The 20,341-nt window shown below is 35.1% G+C and overlaps 1 protein-coding gene across 1 annotated transcript; it reads right to left on the bottom strand.

The window, feature by feature from the left end:
• Positions 1 to 2,928: 2,928 nt before the first annotated feature.
• On the bottom strand, positions 2,929 to 3,965 carry LOC122195187 (pleiotropic drug resistance protein 1). Its single transcript, XM_052765721.1, has 4 exons — positions 3,798 to 3,965; positions 3,334 to 3,650; positions 3,082 to 3,252; positions 2,929 to 2,992 (listed from the first exon to the last, which is right to left on the bottom strand). Exons 1-4 carry the CDS (start codon positions 3,963 to 3,965, stop codon positions 2,929 to 2,931), a joined length of 720 nt encoding a protein of 239 aa, XP_052621681.1.
• Positions 3,966 to 20,341: the final 16,376 nt, after the last annotated feature.

Genomic DNA, 20,341 nt, shown 5'->3' with positions numbered 1-20,341 from the left:
TTTCCTCCTCAGTTTGAGTGCTAGTGTTTGCGGTTCCTTCATCACTTAACTCTTAAACCTCTTCAAGGTCAATTTTCCTCCCATTGTCCTCTTGGCATATAAGTTCTCTCTCGCGAAAGACTCCTCTCCTTACAAAGAAGACAACATTGTCACTCGGTCTATGGAAGAGATATCCAAAGGATTTCTGTGGGTAGCCGATGAAAATACATCGTTCACTATGAGGTTCGAGCTTGTCGTGAGTCTTTTGTCTAACGAAAGCCTCACAGCCCCAAACCTTAATGTGGTCTTGTGGGGGAACCTTACCTGTCCATTTCTTGTGAGGTGTTTTGGAAACCTTTTTAGTTGGGACTAGATTAAGGATACAGGCGACAGTCTGTAAGGCATACCCTCAGAATGAGATAAGTAACGAAGCTTGACTCATCGTAGAACGAACCATGTCTAACAAGGTTGTATTGCGACCACTACTAGAAAAACAGCCTTTTACGACGCGCAATGCGTGTCGTAAAATGCTTAGATGACGCGCATATGCGTGTCAAGGAAGGGTCTGTCATAAGGAGAGACGACACAGTTTTGCACTTCGTCTATAGACGACGCGCGGTTATGACATGCGATTTACGACACACGATTTACGACACACATTTACGACACGCAATGCGTGTCAAGGAAGGCCCTGTCATAAAGGAAGACAACACGCATTTCCGTGTCGTAACCTTACGACGCGCATTTACGACTCGCATTGCGTACCATTAAAGCCCTTGTCAAGAAAGGGCATGTCATAAATGAAGATGACACACACTTTTGCGTATCGTAATTTTATATGTTTAAAAAAAAATTATTTATATACTACTTCTCAAATTAAATTTGAATTTAATGTGTCATAATAAATAAAATATCATATATAAAAATACAATCCATTACATAAAATTTAATGTCATACAAATAATCGTTCCATGGAAAGATAAAACAAATCAATAAAAGTTATAACGAAAATTTGCAAACTAATTAGATACAAGAAATATGAAAAACTTGAAATCCCTAATATTAATAGTTCTAATAGAAGCTTCACGTGAGATATATATAGTTGGACCAGTAAGCAAGGATGTTCCTGAATCCAAAATAGCAGCGCAAGAACACGTACATGATATCTTTTGCAAGAAGCACTACTAGAAAAACAGCCTTTTACGATGCGCAATGTGTGTCGTAAAACACTCAGACGACGTGCAAATGCGTGTCAAGAAAGGCCCTGTGATAACGAAAGACGACATGCTTTTGCGCGTCGTCTATAGACAACCCGCTTATACGACGCACATTTATGATACACAATGTGTATCATTAAAGCCGCTGTCAAGAAAGGCCATGTCATAAATGAAGATGACACATATTTTTGCGTATCGTAATTTCAAATTTAAAAAAAAACATATATTTATAGATTTACTTACTTCAAATTAAATTTGCATTTCATGTCTCATAATAGAAAATAAAATACCATATACAAAAAATACAATCTATTGCACAAAAGTTAATGTAATACAAATAATCATTCCAATAGTAGACACATGTAATACATCAAATGTGAAAGATATGAAAGTCATCAACAAATAATAGTTGAACTACAAGAACTTGTTGCCCACCTTGACAACATCCGAGCTACTTTACTTGACACTATGCACATCAACAAGACCTACAAATTTGAATAATGCAACCATTAGATTCACATAAGCCAATCTATTAAACCAAATCCTTGATTATAACCAAAAAATTCAATGTTTAAAAGCCAACCAGTGGGGAAAAGTTGAAGCCTCATAGTTGTCTCCTTCAGCTTTGTCTCAACCTGTCGACCACCAACATATAATCAATTTGGTTTCCAAAAGCATCCCAAATCCCAAATAATATGGGAAATCAAATTGACGATATTTCCTGGTCAAGGATCAAAATGACTAGAAATAGTACATAGAATATATATATATATATATATATATATATATATATATATATATATATATATATATATATATGAACTGGAAGTGAGAGAAAATTATGATTACCAGGGTTTACCGTTCAAGACTAAAGTTTCAAGCTTTACAGTTCTGTTCCTTCTCAACACATCAAACATGCTTGACATGTTCTTACAAGTGTTTTTTTTCTCTTCTGTAACACTTGAAGCAAGCTACAAAAATCCAATAGAAAGTACATGTGTTTATATGATGATGTGAGTGAGGAGAGAAAGTGATGTACCATTGTTTTTGGTTTCTATGATTTGTGTGACCCTTGCACTTGAATCAAGAGATGCGGACACCAGGGCTCTATATTACAAAAAAACAACAAGCTTTCTTATATAAAAAAAATACGGGTATGGAAAGGTCAAATGTCTGAAGTCTAAATTAAAGAATTTATAAAGAAAGAAAGAGAGGGAACTTTGAATCTTGTGAGAAGGCTAGAGCTGTAACAAGGCCAATATGTGGTTTCTTCACCACACTATGCATCCTCATATTACTAGAATTCAATATAAATATGTCCCCTTGGATCGTACCTCTGCAATTAGTGCATCAACGTTTATCATTCATATAAAATACTACTATAGATTCTTCATCTGAGAATTGATATGTTTTATTTAGAAACAGATCCATTTGACCAGAAGCAGATTTATACACATGCTAAGTGATAACATGAAGTTTAAGAAAAGCAAATGGAGTCTTACATGGCAAGAAACCTCCCATCATCTTATACGCTTCCATGTACTAGTGTTCCACTTGAAAATACTTCCTCCCCAATCTACCCATTATCAAAAATGTTCAAAAAAAATTAGTTCACTATTCCAAAAAATATTGCATTAAAAACATCAGTAAATGTTTACATAATGAAAAAAAAAGAACAGAAAATGAAAAATAGCAATTCCATTGATTCCCAAGAAACTCGTTCACAACAATTTCATTCATGGTGTACATCATAGGAGATGACCAGTATCCCCACAACCACCATTTCTTTACGTCCTCTTTGAAAACAAAAAAAGAAAAGGAAATGTTAGTTGACAGTAAAAATGGATAATAGTCATGTTTCAGTATGCTTCCAAACAATTAGTACTTCGAACAAGAACAAAGCCACCCAAAGCAAAGACCAAAAGAAGTGAAAATAAACCAAACGTGTTTGCAACAATCATATTTTGACCCAATGAACCGAAACAATTTGGAAGACATTTGGTTAACAAGCAAAAGCAGAAGATATTGCTTGAAGAATCTGTGAAACAAGAAAGATCTAGTAAATAAACATATGCAAATCAAAAAACATATTTTTAACACTTTCAATTTGTGATTGTAATGTAATATAGTTAATTACCTTGCAATATTAGGATCGAAACCAACTACGTAATAAGTGAGAATCACCCAAACAACAGCTTCATGAAACGAAACCGGAATCTTGATGACCCATGAGGGTAGAGCATATGCACATGAGGGGTAAGATAGGTTGTCTCTTTGTTTGTAGTATACGGGCAGCTTTGTAATTGTCATTGATATTTCTGAGATCCCATTAAACATGATCATAACAACACCAAAGAAAAGAGCACCCACATATGTCCCACCATCTTCAGTTGTATGCCTATGCATCTCAGTTCGGAAAAACACAGTCAAGGCGATGAATGACATCACAAGTAGCTGAAACAAAGACAAACAACAAAGTTTGTTAGAATTTTAAACAAAATACTTTTTTGGTGGGACAAAAAGTTTCATTTTTTGTCCTATTATGTAAAGCCAAAATCACAATTTAATGTATGTTAAACACAATATAAGCATGATACTCACCTTGAACAACTTGAAGATATAAACAAATGAATTTCTTTTCACGAGCAATATTTCTCTATCAGTACAAGCCTTCAAGAGTGCCTTTTTGTTTAAAACGTAATTTTCAGTTGTGAGAGCAGCCGGGTGGCTTTTTGATTTGTCATAATCCGTTGAGATATCTTCTCCCATTTTCCTACCAACATGAAACGATTGGTACGCCAGCAGCAAGTGAACAACAACAAGAATTCATATGATCTGCTACTATGCTATTCAGACTCGTATATTCAAGAAAAGGAAATCAAAAGATTCAAATTTTAAAAATATAAATATAGGGTTTTTGATTGATTGTGAAAGATGTAGGAGGAGAGGAAAATTATGAACAGGTGAAGACAGACTTGTATAATTATATGATCTTCCACCTCCAGTGGCTCCAGTGCGCCACTCATTGGTTGTATCACGAATCCAAGAAAGGCTCTCCCAAGTCCATGAGCAAGTCCAAGAATACCATTCTGTCTGGCACTTTCAACAGGTTTCCTCACTGCACCAGACACCTCAAAAGCAAAACCTTGTGCAAGAGCTTCTGTCCCTTGTAAAAATCCATCCCCTACCCCTGTTATTCTTCTTGACCATACCTGGGAACATAATTTATTACATAGGTATGGTGTAGTGTGGTTTGACTTCTACTGTAATGTGCTTTACTAGGGAAAAAAAGTTAAACCTGTTTTGAGCGCAGTTGTAGAAATTGTCCATCTATGGAGAGCTCAGCAAATCCGTTACTTAGAGATGCCAAAGTGGAGCTTGTCATACCCAACACATCCACAGAGAAAATTAAACGTAGAGGATTAAGTAATGGAACTAGCTTCCATATATATATATAAGTATAATATAATATAATATATATGACAACAAGGGACTCACTGATTAGGTTTGGTGTCAAAACCGTTAGGTGCATCAGATAAGGAGCATCATTTCCATTTCCATCTCTGATTCCAATGACTTCTACACACAGTGGTGCCTATTTTCATCATTCATGAAAAACCAATAAATTCAATATACTTCTTTTAATTTAAAAAAAATTATATCAAGTTAATACCTTGTAGAGACTTAAAGCATCTGTTGTTAGCTTTGTAGCAGCATACTATGCTCTTCTGTTAACAACTTGACAAATTTCTGTTCTAAGTAAAGGCCGAACTAAATGTTTTTTCGCTAAAGATGTTCGCATCAAGATTCTAGCAAACCCTGGAACAACTTATCTTGATAAGCTTGTTGTTAGTAACACCACATCCTTTATCTCCACCTAAAAATAAATAAAATATTAATTGAGAAAATTAAAAAAAATAAAAATTGATTATAACTTATTACTTATATCAATAAGGCTCCTGGATGCCTTCACTCTTTGTGTAGCCTTTAAAGCAAGAAGACCTCCATCATCATGACCAACAAGAACAACAGAAGAAAGCCCCATTTCTTTACAGAATGTTAGAAGCATATCAACCTAAAATAATATTAAACTGATCAATAAAGAATAAAATGGTATTTTACTATTTTACTATTTTATAATTTAAACAAATTAACATGCAGAAAAAATACCCTCAGAATCTCCATCTATAATTCCATGGCAGAGAGAAGCACTCACTATGTTTGATTGTCGTTGATCATACACAGTTGAGTTCAGATGAAAAGTAGGCTCACCTTTTTCAATCAGCTTTCATAGCAACAGGTTGTGAAGACGGAACTGTGAGGTTGACAAGGTACAATTAGTTCCACTGAATCATCCAAAAAATATGCAACGACAAAAAAAGAAAATGATTGAACACAAAGTGAAGCTCATCATCATCAAGATCATATTATCAAAGTAAAAGCAGAAAGAGGAGGGGCTCCACCGGATCCCCCCAACACACACACACATACCATCTTCTTCCCCTCTTGTTGTTACGCATGACCCCAAACACCCACTCGATTTCCTGCTTCTCACCTTCTTCATTATGACAACAACAACTGTGTCGGTTGAGATTCCCTATCACTGGAAAAAGCCCAACAGGAAGTCGGAGATTGCTAACTCCGTTCCTATGACATCCCCAAAATCACGGCCAGAAAAGATCGGTTTCATTTATGCTTTTAAAATAATTTCAAAGTAAATCCTTTTGATTTAAAAGATTTGCGGAATTTGTTCCGAAAAAAATATGATAAAATAAAGTTTCTCAAAGCATTTCATCAAGAGATGCATTTTCATTATATAACAATATTTGGGATGTCATGTTCCGATAAACAGACCAAAAGCATAAACAACAAAAGATAGACCATACAACAGTTACATATAACAACTGGTCTAATATCAAAAGATCTTGATAAGTCATCCAACTTATGCTCTCGCGCCACTACCTGTACACAACAAAACTGAGTGGGTCAGGCTTGGGAGCCTAGTGAGCATATAGGGTTTTCAACGCACAATAAATAATTATATTTAATTTCACCAACCAACAATAACCCGATTACCCATTCCTGTTATCCTCACTTTACGTCCCTAAAACAAAATCTATCTCAAGGGACCTAATCTAGGATTTTCATCGGGACGGACATTACTGCAAAGGGGTTTCCTCAACAGTAGATGTCCTAAAGTCAACCATGAGAGGGATAGAGTACACCAGTGAACACATCATTCACAACACCTACAGGTTATGAACCAGCTAGCGTTCCACATGACTGTCTAAAAAGAGTCTGGGGTCGTTATCCATACTCCGCTGAATAACTAGATCAACAACAACAACATCGAGGCCTCTCATATGTTTATCACACATCAACTATCTACCCATGTTCTACCCAACATATTAGTAGATAAAAATATATATTTTTATACATAGTTTAAAACCTGTATAGCATTCTTATTCAATACATATTTCAAACAACAGATGAGACATATACACATAACACGTATTTCATAGAGAATAAATCATATATATGAGATAGAAGAAAGTGAATATACGAACTCCGTTTTCGACGTTCTTTATATGCACGCATAGGTAAAAACAAGATCTACAACTTTCGTTTAGACTCCGTTGGAAAATTTTGAATTTATTTTTATTATATATTTATTATATTCTTTTTAGCAGGCCGGGACAGGAAAACTCCGTTAGAAAATCATAACTCCTTCGTCTGACGTCCGTTTTCATCTGTATTCCCGTCGTTGCACTACTATTTATGAGATCTTCAATACTCATTTAGAAAGTCTAGGCTAAATATCGTTCGATCTCATAACTTCCTCATACGAAGTCAGATTTGGGCGTTATTTTTACGTACGCTCTCAGTTTAACGTATTCTACGACTTTTGTTTAGATTACTAAGGCTAGATATCGCGCTATCTTAAATTCGTATTTTACGTCATTAAGTGTCGTGCCGGTTCTGTCGTGAAACTTCGACAGGTCATAACTTCTTCGTTATAACTCGGATTTTAGCATTCTTTATATATTTGGAAACCTCGTCACGACCACTATCACATCCTTCATAGATATCGGGATTATCTAACATTTCATTTTGATGCTTATTTTTATCCTTAATTCATTTAATTCACACAACTAAGCACAAAACACATAATACTGAAGTAATACGTCTTTATTATTTCAAGACGGGTTACAAAGGTTAACCTAGACTATTACATCGCTATTAATGAAAAGCCCAGAAACACGGGTGTTACAGTTCCAACCTCCGACAATCCTCCTCCTCCTCTACATCATTTCCCTGTCAAGTGTTACAGACACAAAGGAAAACAAGGCAGCAGAGCCGCTATCGCCAATCAATCGTTACCACCTACCACCTCATTGCCGCCGCTGTTGTGATTGGTTGTCCCCTCCATCACCGGTTCCAATCTTTCCTTCCCTCTTTCTTCCTTTCTCCTCATTGACCATCGCTGGAAAACAAAAGAGAAGGGCAGAAAGGTGCTATCGCAGCTCCACTCATCGACCACCATTGCAGTTGTTGAGAATTTCTGGTCACCACCACCTATTGCTGCTCTGATTTCATTTCGATTGCTGCTCCCTGCCGGTGCTTCTTGACCCATTGTTCCCAATTGTGTTTCGAACGCCCTCCCTGCTGGGGCAAGTTCTTGAAAAAGTCGTAGCTATTACAAAGAGGAAACTAAAGCGGAGGAGGAAAAAAAGGCGGAGGAGGAAAAAAAAGGAAGGCGGGGTTTTTAAGTTTTTCGGATTTCATTTTACCCGGATGGAACACGCATTATATTAAAATTTATAAAACGACAGTCTTAGACGACACAGACTTTATAATAGGTGCCATCCGTGTTTTTATTTTTTGTTTAGACACTAATTTTAGGGCACACAAAAATTCGTGTCTTAAATCCTTTGAATTTTGCAAAACTGACATTATTTTTTAGGGCACGCACAAATGCGTGTCCTCTATCAGCGAGTGTCATTGTTTGCGCATCAGTAAAGGGCTGTTTTCTAGTAGTGAAGGTGCCGGTCCAAAACTATTGTTGAAGGTTGCCATGATAGCTGTTAAGATTTAAGCATAACAAGAAACCAATCAGTGACTATAATAAACTAGAAAACAAGCAACTAATAACTAATAATAAGCAACTAATTAAGTCAAACTATGACTATGTATTGTTCATACAAGAAAAAGAAGGAAAAAATGTTGATTTATTGTTGTTCATACAACACTCTCCAGACAACATGTAATTGAAGAAAAGAATAAGGCTAAACTTACAAGAAAAATAAGGAAAAAAATAGTTTTGAGTGTAAATTTGAAGATATAGTCACCTGCACCCCAATATAAATTTCAACAAACAAATTTTGAATGACAAATATCAGGTACCTCTTTATTAGCACGTGCATGGTCTCACATTGGAAATAATAACAAATTCACTACTCCACCCATAAACACCAACAACTTGAACATTTTTTAGTTGCAACTCTACCCCCTGAAAATAATGTAATAAAAAGACTAATAATTTATGTCGGATAAGAATACAGTTGAAGTTCACCCCATTTAATGAAAGAACATGCATACAAATTGGCAGCAAACAAGTAACTAAATGAAGAAAGTTAGCTTCCATTGAAATAGATTAACAAGTTCAACATATTTCCCATGGCCTAAAGCAGGTAAGTCAACACGAGAAGGAATGTAGTCAACACGAACAAGAAAAAGTGTTATGCTAAATTTCTAAAACAAAGATATTTCCAAGTATAAGTACTAAAAGAACATCAAACAAAATTTATGTGTAAATATATTTCAAATGTTTCTTGTGAATGATGAGGAGACAAGTTCTTTCCACCAAAGAAATTGATTAAAAATTCAATTTGTAGAAAGAAACCAAGTGATAAAGATACTTTACCTTGTGCATATCGTGAGAGAGGGCTCATAGCAAATCTTCATGGAGGCTTGATTTAAAAGTAGAAGTATATGTGAGCATGGACATGGATGGTGCTTGCAAGTTCAAGTTGGCCTTGTCTTGTCCAGTTATCTATTCAACTTCATCTATCAATCATCATATGAATATGAAGAAAAAAAATGTATGAAATTCACTCATTGAGTTTAAAGAGGAAAGTAAGATATGTTACCCCAAATCTCAAGGTTTAATTGTAAAGGGTGACAAGCCCAGTGAAAAGCCTGACAACATAATCAACAATCTCCTGTGTTTCATATTCTACAAACACAAAGCCTTTTGGTTTATCAGTTTCTTTATCTCGAGGAATGTGCAAATCAACTACCCGACCAACACTCATTTTTCAACCAAAAGTATATCCTATAAAACCCTATCACTTACTCACTCATCCAAATTACCTGTATAAAAAATAAAAATAAAAACACCAGTTATAACTAAATAATGACATAATTAGGGAGCTTTGACCAACCAACACTCATCTTTCAACCAAAAGTATAAAGAGTTATAGAAGAAAGGGAACCATATCATGTCATAGAACAAGAATTCAGGAAGAAGACAAGTTTGAAAGCATACAAAATAACGTTTAGCCAAGCAATTGTGATCTACCGGTAAACTTGAAAACACAAAACTCTGATTCTCAACCAAAACCCAACAAGCAGTGGTGCAAAACAGAAGCATCGTACAAGAGACCCTGAATCATATTCAAAGTTATTTGGGCATGATTCTGGTGGACATTTGTAAATCGAGTTTGATGGAATACTCTGTAGATGACTGATTAATGTGGTTGAAGATTCACAGAATTGTGCCAAGCTGGCATTCGAGCATGCTGGGTTCCCTTGAAGACTATGGAAAATTTAGAAACATAAAAGCCTGAGAGTCTTGTTGTGTGAATATGCATACAACTAGCAAGAAAATTAAGGAACTTAAGGGTGACATTTGGAGGGAGGTTAAGGCTACCTGAAACGCTTGAAAGCCTGTTATTTTTCTCATCCCTGGAAGATACCAGACAAGGCATGTGAGTTCAGAGAAAGAATTAGAGCAGATAAAAAGGGAGAGGGATGTTCATGTTTTAGGTTTTACACAATAAGTTTTTTGGTTGAATTGAAAGTCTTATTTTGCCAAATAGTGGATGGAAATGTGCCATTTAATGAAGTTTTGGAAAGAGACTTGTAGGAAAATAGTCTCAAATAAATGTATACATCAATCCATTATATTGTATAAAAGAAAGGTAATCTTGGATTAGAGTGTTATGTATTGAAATTCATCATTACTAAAGTTTATTAAAACTTAAACCACACTTACAACTTGGCCAATTGAATCATGTTGCCATAAGAGGAAGTTATACTTCCTTCAAAGTGATTGTTGTCAAATTGACTACAAAAGAAAGTACAATGAACTTCTTAATCTTATGATTCGACCAAAACAACAATATTCTTTTTAAAGCAATATTATAGTAAGGAAATAAAGCATACAATATAATCAAGTATGGTGGTTTAGTGAGCTCAGGAGGTAGATAGCCTGATAAGTTGTTATTGTCAAGAAGCCTGCAACATTCGTCTATGTCAACAAATGCCATTGCACACAAAAGTCAAAACTGGAGTAAATTCAAAGAATAAACTTACAAGTGAACAATATTTGGCAATCTAGATAGCTCAGGAGGAATTTGAACACTAAGTGAATTATTGTTCATATGACTACAAACCCACATATGATAATACTAATATTCATCATATAGAATTCAGAAAATAAAAACATAGGAACAAATAATAATAAAATTACAAGTGCTTTGTGTTGTTCAGTTTTGAAAATGAGACTAGTATTGGTCCAGATATGTGGTTTTGGTCGATTTGTATGTAGTTCAAATTGGGGAGATTCCCAATGTCTTGTAGCAAGGAGCATGTTAGATTGTTTCCATTTAAGAGTATACATGCACATAATTACAAATTACCTTAAATGGTTCAATATCTACTCATTAATTAATTAAACAGGAAAAAAGAAATGAAGTTACAAGAATTTCAAGGATGTAAGTTGGTCTATCTCTTTTGGTATACTGCCACCTATGTTGTTCCACATGACATCCCTTTAAGAAATAGAGCAAATATGTTATATGCATAACAAAATATTATCAAGAAATAGGAAACAAAGTAATGTAGGTGAAATTAGGAACTTGGCTCACAATATTTTCATATAAGATAATCGCCTTATTTTTGGAGATAAAGTTACAGAAAGATTGAGATTCAGTAGTTGCCTGCAAAAATCACACACGAACTTAGATGTTCTGGTTATATATTGTCGCTTTAAAAGTTATAGTTTCAATCATATAAATTGGAGATTAATATCTTACAGTTCTCTAATATGAAGATAACCATCGTCTAGGGTTTTGTTGAAGCACATGACTCCAGTCCAATTTGATACACATGGATCTCCACGCCTCCAGTTCCTAAGCCTACTGTTTGGATCGATAAAGCTTTGCCTAATAGCCCTCAATGTTGTCACTTCAAATTAAATCACAAGTTTAACATGTGTATTGAGTAATCAATCCCTCTTCTTTCCAAAATATTTGATAAAATAGAGGCCTTTGTAATGAATAAAAACTCCTCCAAATACACGAAACAAAGCAGTTTACCTTCATCAGGATGAGTAGAATGACTATCTGTGTTTAACAAACACCGAGCATACACCAGCGTGAATCATGTGTTCAACACACTAAGGATCACGACTTAGTAATCCCATTGCAGACACATCATGCTCCTGACCTTTTGGTTTCCCTTCTTTCACCAATTTCAGCAACAGATTGACTCCTTTTTCTTCAATTATCTGCTTCCCATACTGATCGTTGTCTATCGCAAGCGAGACAAGCGCTGCCGCCGCGTCGGACCTGTCATCTAGGCTTCCGGTGTACAAATCACGATTTGCTCCCAAATTAAACACAAAATAGGTTCATTAGCAGCGATCGGAAAGAGATGAGCCGAGGTCAGAGGTGAGTTGAGGTAGATTCGGTAGTGGTGGAGGCGGATTAGGGTTTACAGAGAAAAGGAGAAGGAGAGAGTGAAGGTTGTCGGCTGGTGGCGTGGTTGCCTTGATCAACGTCGACGACCGATAATGGAAAGTAATGATATCGATGTCCAATTTCGGGAGGGGGAAGGAAGGAGCATCGATAATTAGGGCAAGAGGGAGAGGAAGAAAAAGGGAGGCGGTCTTTTTTAATTTTTTAGGATTTCATTCCCCCTAGCTATTAAAGGATGGAACGCGCATTTCCATTAAAATTATAAAGCGACATCTTCAGGCGACACACATTTTATTATAGGCGCCATCCGTGTTTTTTTAGACACTAATTTAAGGGCAAGAAAAATGCGCGTCCTAAATCCTTAAAATTTATAGAGAGATGACATTATTTTTAGGTCACACACTTTTGCATATCGTAAATCGATGCGTATCATAAATTGCGCATCGAAAAAGGATGTTTTTCTAGTAGTGGCTTCTCAGCTACACCATTAAGCTGTGGTGTCGTAGGTGGCGTCAATTGTGAAACAATTCCACATTCCTTAAGATAGTCGTGGAACTCGATACTAAGATACTCTCCTCCTCGACCGGATCGAAGCATCTTTATCTTCCTGTTCAATTGATTCTCCACTTCTTGCTTAAATTCTTTGAACTTTTCAAAAGTTTCTGACTTATGCTTGATTAAGTAGACACGCCTATATCTACTATAATCATCAGTAAAAGTCACCCAGAAGTAGTTAGCATCCCTTGTGGTGGTTCTGAAAGGCCCACACACATTGTTGTGTATGAGATACAACAAACCCTCACCCCTTGCACACATGTCATCCGATTGTAAGTCAAATTACTCCAAGACTCCATCCTTTTGGAGTTGGGCTATCCGCTTCTTTTTAGCATGTCCAAGACGACAATGCCATAAGCATGCTTTATCAAAACTATTGGACCAATTAATATGCAATACATTATTTCCTAAGTTATCTACAGCCATCACAGTTTTATATATGCCTTTGCAAGGTAATGTTCAAAATAAAATATTCCATTAAAATAAGCATTTATTGAACCAATTTCATTATTAAAAGAAAAGGTAAAACCTTGTTCATAAAAACTGTGAAAAGAAATAATATTTCTCGCCATATCAGACGAGTAGCAACAATTATTCAAATCTAATTTGAAACCATTACTAAGCAATAAAGAATAAAATCCAATCTTGGTGACAAGCGACTTTCCCCTATTCCCCATGATTAAGTTTATCTTCCCGTGCTCCACATCCCTACTTCTTTTTAGACCCTGCAAATCAGAACAAAAGTATAAACCATATCCTATATCAAGGACCCACACTACAAGAAAAAGACCCTTTTACGACGCGCAAAACACGACGCTCTTTGATTTATGTTACGCATTAGAGAGCGACATTAAAAAAGTGTCATCTCTTCAAAAAATTTAAGGATTTAGGTCGCGCATTACTGAGAGCCCTTAAACTAGTGTCATATAAAAAAAATTAAAAACACGGAGGGCGCTATGTCTTAAATGTGTGCCCTCTATAAGTGTCGCTTTATAATTTTAATGAACACACCTTTAGTAGATACGGGGGAAAATGAAATCCCCAAAATTTTGAAAACCCGCCTTGTTCTTTTCTACCTTCAATCGATTCTCCCCTCTCCCTCCTCTCTCGTCCCCGATTTGCTTCTCCGCTGCTTGCTAATCTTCTCATCGGATCTCTACTCGATCTCCTTCTTATCATTATCATCAAACAACGCGTTCGCCGCCCCGCCCTATCTATAAAAACTCTTTCTCTCTCTCTCTCTCTCTCTCTCTCTCTCTCTCTTCCATTACCCACCACAAATGGTTTTTCGAACACAAATTAGGGAAAACCTAGGTCGATTCTCCAGGTTTTAGCAACAAATTTGTGGACATCCATATACATATTGCGATTTTAAAGTCATCTTATGAAATCAACATTCCCTTAATTTCGATTTGATACAGGTAATGCACGACCAACTACAAGTCTCTTTCTCTCTCTCTCTCTCTCTCTCTCTCTCCTATATATACATATACATATTGTGTGTGTTTTTGATTTCTGATAACATCGATATAACACACAGACTAAAAACTGGTAACGGAGGTGAAAAATATTCTAGTTATGGAGCTTTATATCTTAGAAAGTTTACGGTAAAAGGTACTGACATCCATAAGGTTCGTGTATTTCCACATTCCTTTACTTAAAGTTGAATATTCGAAGCAATTTCTACCAATAACCCCTGTTTCTTGATTTTTCTTCTCCCTTCTCAATTATCGGACCATCTCGGTTGTTGGACCAAGAGGTGTTGAGGAAGTTTTATAATTAAGAATGTGATACTTAGAGTGTTGGTGTGATTATATATATTTTACTAAGTGGGCTCCAGATAAGCCTCTTGATTCTGTTGTGGTATCTCTTGAATGTTGGGATCATTAAACCCCACCATATGCAATCTCCTTACCTTATCCATCTTTCCCAGTCATATTTAATTAATAATATTTACCTTGTCCATTTTTCTCGTATCATGTTTGTTTAAAGCCTAGTTTTTTGTTTCGTAATTAAGATGATGACCAAAAGATGCATTATCCTCCATCGACTCTTTGCAGGTAAGAGCAGTTGGATTCACTAGGCTCTGCAGTTAAGTCTTCTTTGAAGCCATGGAAGTGCAAAATGCAGATGAAAAATGAAAAAGAACATGATTTCATACTTCAATTAGATCTTACTTTTGACATAATTTGAGAAGTTCTTTCGATTATCTTCTAGAATCCTCAGATATATAGAAGTAAGTTCTTGTTTATATGGTAGTTATTTGTCTACAATTTTTGAGTTTTCATTATTCTTGTTACCGATGATCAGAAGCACTTTCCAGCTGGACATCAGAATAGCTGATAGGGGATCGACTATATAAGCATGTATTTGATTAATAGGGCTGGAGTTTTGTATTCTGGATACATTTTATTACAAGGTTAAATATATTTCCTTTGTATATATAATGTCAAATTGTTTAAATTATCCTAATGTAGTATTTCTTATGAAAGAACTAAACCCTACTTGAGAACAATTCAAACCAAGATAATCATCTATAAAATGTTTTGTATCTTTTGTGAGATATCTAATGAACTTGAATCCATGTTTTTATATTATTTTTCCCTGATATCAGATCCGGGAAAGCAAGAAAACTTTCTTTCTTAAACAGTCAAAAAAAGTGTAATGGTTTAATCACTATAAAAAATAGGAAAGTATCAAAAATAGTTTAAATGTTGAAAGCACACTAATGTATGTCTAGAGTCACTACAAGAAAAAGACCCTTTTATGACGCGCAAACCACGACACTCCTTGATTTATGTTACGCAAAAGCGTGTGACATTAAAAGAGTGTCATCTCTAAAAAAAATTTAAGGATTTAGGTCGCGCATTATTGCGTGCCCTTAAATTAGTGTCTAACTAAAAAACACGGAGGGCACCTATACTAAAATGTGTGTCGTCTAAGGATGTCGCTTTATAAATTTTAATGGAACGCGCGTTTTCCAACCTTTGATAGCTAAGCGGGAACGAAATCCTCAAAAATTAGAAAACTCCGCCTTTTTCTCATCTTCCTTCGTTTCTACTTTTCTCTTTTCCATGGTTTAGCTTAATGAAGCTCTGTGAATTCCATGAGTTATCATTATGAAGTATGGAATGCAAAGCTTGATTCTCGTTTGTTTCTAATTTCCCATAGATAAATCAAAACAACACACAGACGAAGAACCCTAACGTGCGTCTTCCTTTTTTGTAGTTAGCGGGAGGTCTTTTATTTTCTTCTAAAATCCCGATTATCTCATTTTTTCTATTGAGATTGAGGTTTTTTTGCTTCCGAAAATAGACCTTACAAAATCATTACGATTGAGGGCTCTATGATGAAGAACTAGGGATTCTAAGCCCAGCAAGGTTTCCTCCTCTCCTTGAATTCATGTTTTCAAAACCTAAAAGGAAATTTAGGTTTCTATCTCCTATTTTAGAGTTATCTTTTTAAATCGTCTTGTTCCTTCACCCAACTTGGCTATGGATTCCCGGTATGGCATCACAACCCTGCGACTTGGTTACTCTCGAGCCTACAAGGGTCGTTGAAACCCTCAAGAATCTTACCACAAGGTTTCGTGACTACAGAGTGGTTGAGGTCGTGAACTTGTTATCCACTGCCAATGATGGAACCATGATGCATTTATATACGCAGGTGAGTAATCAAATCTTAGTATAGTCATCAGTAAATCTTTTACGCTGTTTGTAAATCTTTTAAATCTTCTAAACACAATTGATGTTTTATTTCTCTACGCTCCTACAACCCAGGCTACCGCTTGTTATTTTTGGTTGCTTTGTTACTACATAAGACAACAACTTGGTAATATTTGAATAATTAATCACTGCCTGTTTAGGGATACTTTTTGGTGAACACCAACTGTTTGATAAAATGCCCGAGTGAGTGACTCTTGTGTTTTCTTGGACATAACAATGTTGTTGAGCCTCTTGAATCAACCCCTTTATTTGAGAAGTATTGCACATCTTGAGTAGGTAGAATTTGCACATTCGTTTCTTTTGGTAAAATCTTAAATGTATTTTTTTCTTCTTCCCTAATTGTTGTTTGATTTGCTGTGTTTCAGTTGTTGAACTTGTTAGATGTGATCATTGACTATGAAGAAAGCAAGCAAGTTCCTGTTCCTAAAGAATCACATGTTCAGATATCCACTACAGAGAAAAGGGAGAGACTATTTTTGTCAGGATAAGCAAACAAGCTCCTGCTCCTGAAGAATCACATATGAGACATGAGTTAGCCTCTGAAGAATCACCTGTTTAGATGTGATCATTGACAATGTGGAAAGCAAGCAACCAAATAAAAGGAGTTATAACCTTGGAAATGAGTTATAACCTTGCAGTGGATGCTTGAAAAAGACAAGGTCAAAACTAATATGATACACAAATTACGTGTTGCATCTAACAAGTCCTTTAACTTCACCTTTTGCTTTGGAGTTCTATCACCACTACAAACAAGTGAAGTATATTTCTATCTCTTGAAATTTTCCCTAATTTATAAAACAAAAATAAGGTTGTAAATCTTATCGACGAACTATAGCAATTACATAACGAAACTCTTCAGCTTGGCCAAATGAGCCAATGATTCCACTCCCTTGACGTGTTAGTCCTTCAGAAAGGCTGAGCCGGCTCGTCATTTTTCTTATGGTCATATGTTGATATTTTTTCTTTACCAGATAGAATACTGAAGGCTTCATAAATATATTTAAATATATTTAAGCATGCCATTATATCTCTTTTAGTCAAGTTGACCAGGATGACCAGTATCTTATAATTTACTTCATTCTTCAAGTGAATATTATTTGTTTGGCTTACAATCCATGAGGTTAAGCACTATGCACAACAGCAAGTAAACTAGGACTTGATTCTAGTTGTTCTCTAGATGTGAATTTTGTCTCCCATCTTTTAAGTGAAATATTTCTCTAAATAATTTTCATATTTCTTTTGCCTCCCTTGACCCTTTCCTATTTCATTAGTCTAAGTTTATGATGACATTTCTCTTTCTAATTAGCTACTTTTTATAATGGTTATGTGTTGACGATTGATATGTGGATGTATTCATGGTTTTTGAAATGTAATCTGCTTACTCCCTCTTCTTGGAGTCAGGGAGTTTTTTGCTACAGTTAAATATTTCTTTATTCCCATTTGGCAATTGGCAAAATGGTCATTTTCACAAATTTAACATATGGGCTTTGTGACCCATATACCAAACCCATTATATTTATGACACCATATGTATGTATATATTTTGGTACTCATTTCATGGTTTCATAATGTTTTTAGTCCATAAATTGTCAACTTTAGCAACAAATTCTCTTTCAAAAAAAAAATAGCAACAAATATGTTAAATTTCTGAACATGACCATTTTGCCCCCGTATTCTTCATCTCTTTCATTTCCATGTTCAAAAAGTAAGCCTAACGAAATTAAGATCTCTCCTTAAAAAAATTGCATCTGATATCTGATATGTATAAAAGATATAGTTGTTCACAATAAGTAATTTTTTACTTCAGATCGTTAGAAAGATGCTGATGTATTTCATGTGAATAGCTTTCAAAGTAATTTGTCTACACTGTTAAAAGCAACTCAATTATACTTTTCTTTCTGATTGCTTACCTCTACATATGTCTAATGCAATTTCTTTCTGATTACTTTTCTTTTGGATGCAATGACAAAAAAAAATCTGAAATTACAATCCGTTATCGCATCAACAATTAACGGCTTAAAAATCTATGTAGCATCATCAATCCTTGATCTGTTTTTTCCTAATATTTTGCTTTAAAAAATGATAGGTATATAAAGCCACTGCCAGCTGAATCAGAGATGAAATTTGAATTTAAGAACATGATAATAGGACAGGCTGTACCCTCCAATTTTATCCCTCACATTGAGAAATGTTTCATGGAAGCTGCCAATTCGTAAGTGTTATTATTATTATTAATCATACTTCTGTTTGTTTTGTTACCTTTATATCTTTTTATAAAAAAAAACTCAACTTCTTTTAATTGTATATGTGCAGGGGTTTTTTGATTAGATTCCCAGTTGAAAATATTTGTGTGGTTATGACAGATGGTGCTTCTCATGCTGTGGTTATGACATAGCAAAGTTCAGTGAAGGGGGGTATTTTGGAGAATGGACACTTCTTGGTGAATACGTTGATTCTTTACATATTGTTGCTTTAGGTGATGTAGTTTGTGTAGTTTTAACAAAGGAAAAGTTTGAATTGGTTATTAGCCCTGTGTCATAGACCTTACAAGATGGGTACAGGTAAGAAATCCCACAATAACCACAAAAATGTACTGCCAAGTTTCTAATTCTTTATTAATCCATTGTTCAGGTCAGTATGCAGTTTGACTTAATTGCTCTTGTCATAGTGAATTACGCAATCGTAACTCAGAACGACTTAATGTTTTTGATTTATAACTTATTTGTTGCATTAGTGATGGTTTTCCAGAATTGATTGTTGTGTATGCAATGTCTATTTCATCGCTGAATTTGTGTTAATAAATTGTGTATATGCTATTTAGCCGAAGATGGTGATTAGCCACAAGGCAAGGATGGGAGATCTGGTGCTACAGGATCTCTATGCTCCGATGATAGACTCAGGGCTGAGGTAATTATTTCTGTAATGCTATGATAGGCTCAATTATCTGTGATTGGCTTTAACATCAACATAAAAGTGCAAATGACAATACTAGAGTTAAGCAGAAAGACATGTCTGATGTCTCTAGAAGGCGAAAAGTAACAGGAAATGCTATAAATAGAATTTGAGTATGAAGTTCAAAAGATGGCCGAATGTTTCAATAATATGTCTTGAAGCATTAAGTTCAAAATATGGCTGAATATTTCTGTAATGCTATGATAGGCTCAAGTATCTGTGTTGGATTTTAACGTTTGTAGAGCCCTTCTCTCTATTTTCTACTTACTCTCTTTCGAATTTTCATTCGATTTTGAACTGGTGAATGCACATAATCTTGCACAGGAGAATGGTGTAAATGATTTCCTTCCTCTTGGAAACTTAGAGAAAGTTGTAAAAGAAATTGATGATCAGCCACTTCCACTTGTTGATGGGATTGAAGATCAACTTGTGGAGTTTTCGATAGCCATGAGAAGTATGATTGCTTTCATTCGGGTGAAATAAAAGTAGGATGCTTTTGTTAATAATAAGGTTCGTGTCTGATCCTTGTGGTTTATGTCACTCATAAGCAGTTGGCAAGGTTTTAAGAGAAGCAGCAGAAGCTAAAGTTGCTGCTCAACTTGAGGCTATAGAATGGAAACACAAATATGAATTGGAAAGAGAAAAGAATCTGCAATTGGAACAAAAATAAGAACAAAAGCTAACAAATGTTTCAATTTTGATCTAAAAATGGGAAAATTAGAAAGCTCACGGACCATTTTTTTATAATTTGCCCTAAAACATATTATTATGTGCATTTTATTGAATCTTGAAATTTGATCTGTATGTCATGACATCTTATATCATTATGCAAAAGCTTTACTAGTATCTTATTTGGAAAACTTATAAGATCATAAGAATATTATTATGTGCATCTTATTGAATTTTACATTTGCTATGTATATCATAACAT

The sequence above is a fragment of the Lactuca sativa genome, chromosome 7 (genome assembly GCF_002870075.4).
Source record: "Lactuca sativa cultivar Salinas chromosome 7, Lsat_Salinas_v11, whole genome shotgun sequence".
Taxonomy (NCBI): domain Eukaryota; kingdom Viridiplantae; phylum Streptophyta; class Magnoliopsida; order Asterales; family Asteraceae; genus Lactuca; species Lactuca sativa.
The sequence above is the reverse complement of the archived record's forward strand: the minus strand, read 5'-3'. Positions and strand labels throughout refer to the sequence as shown.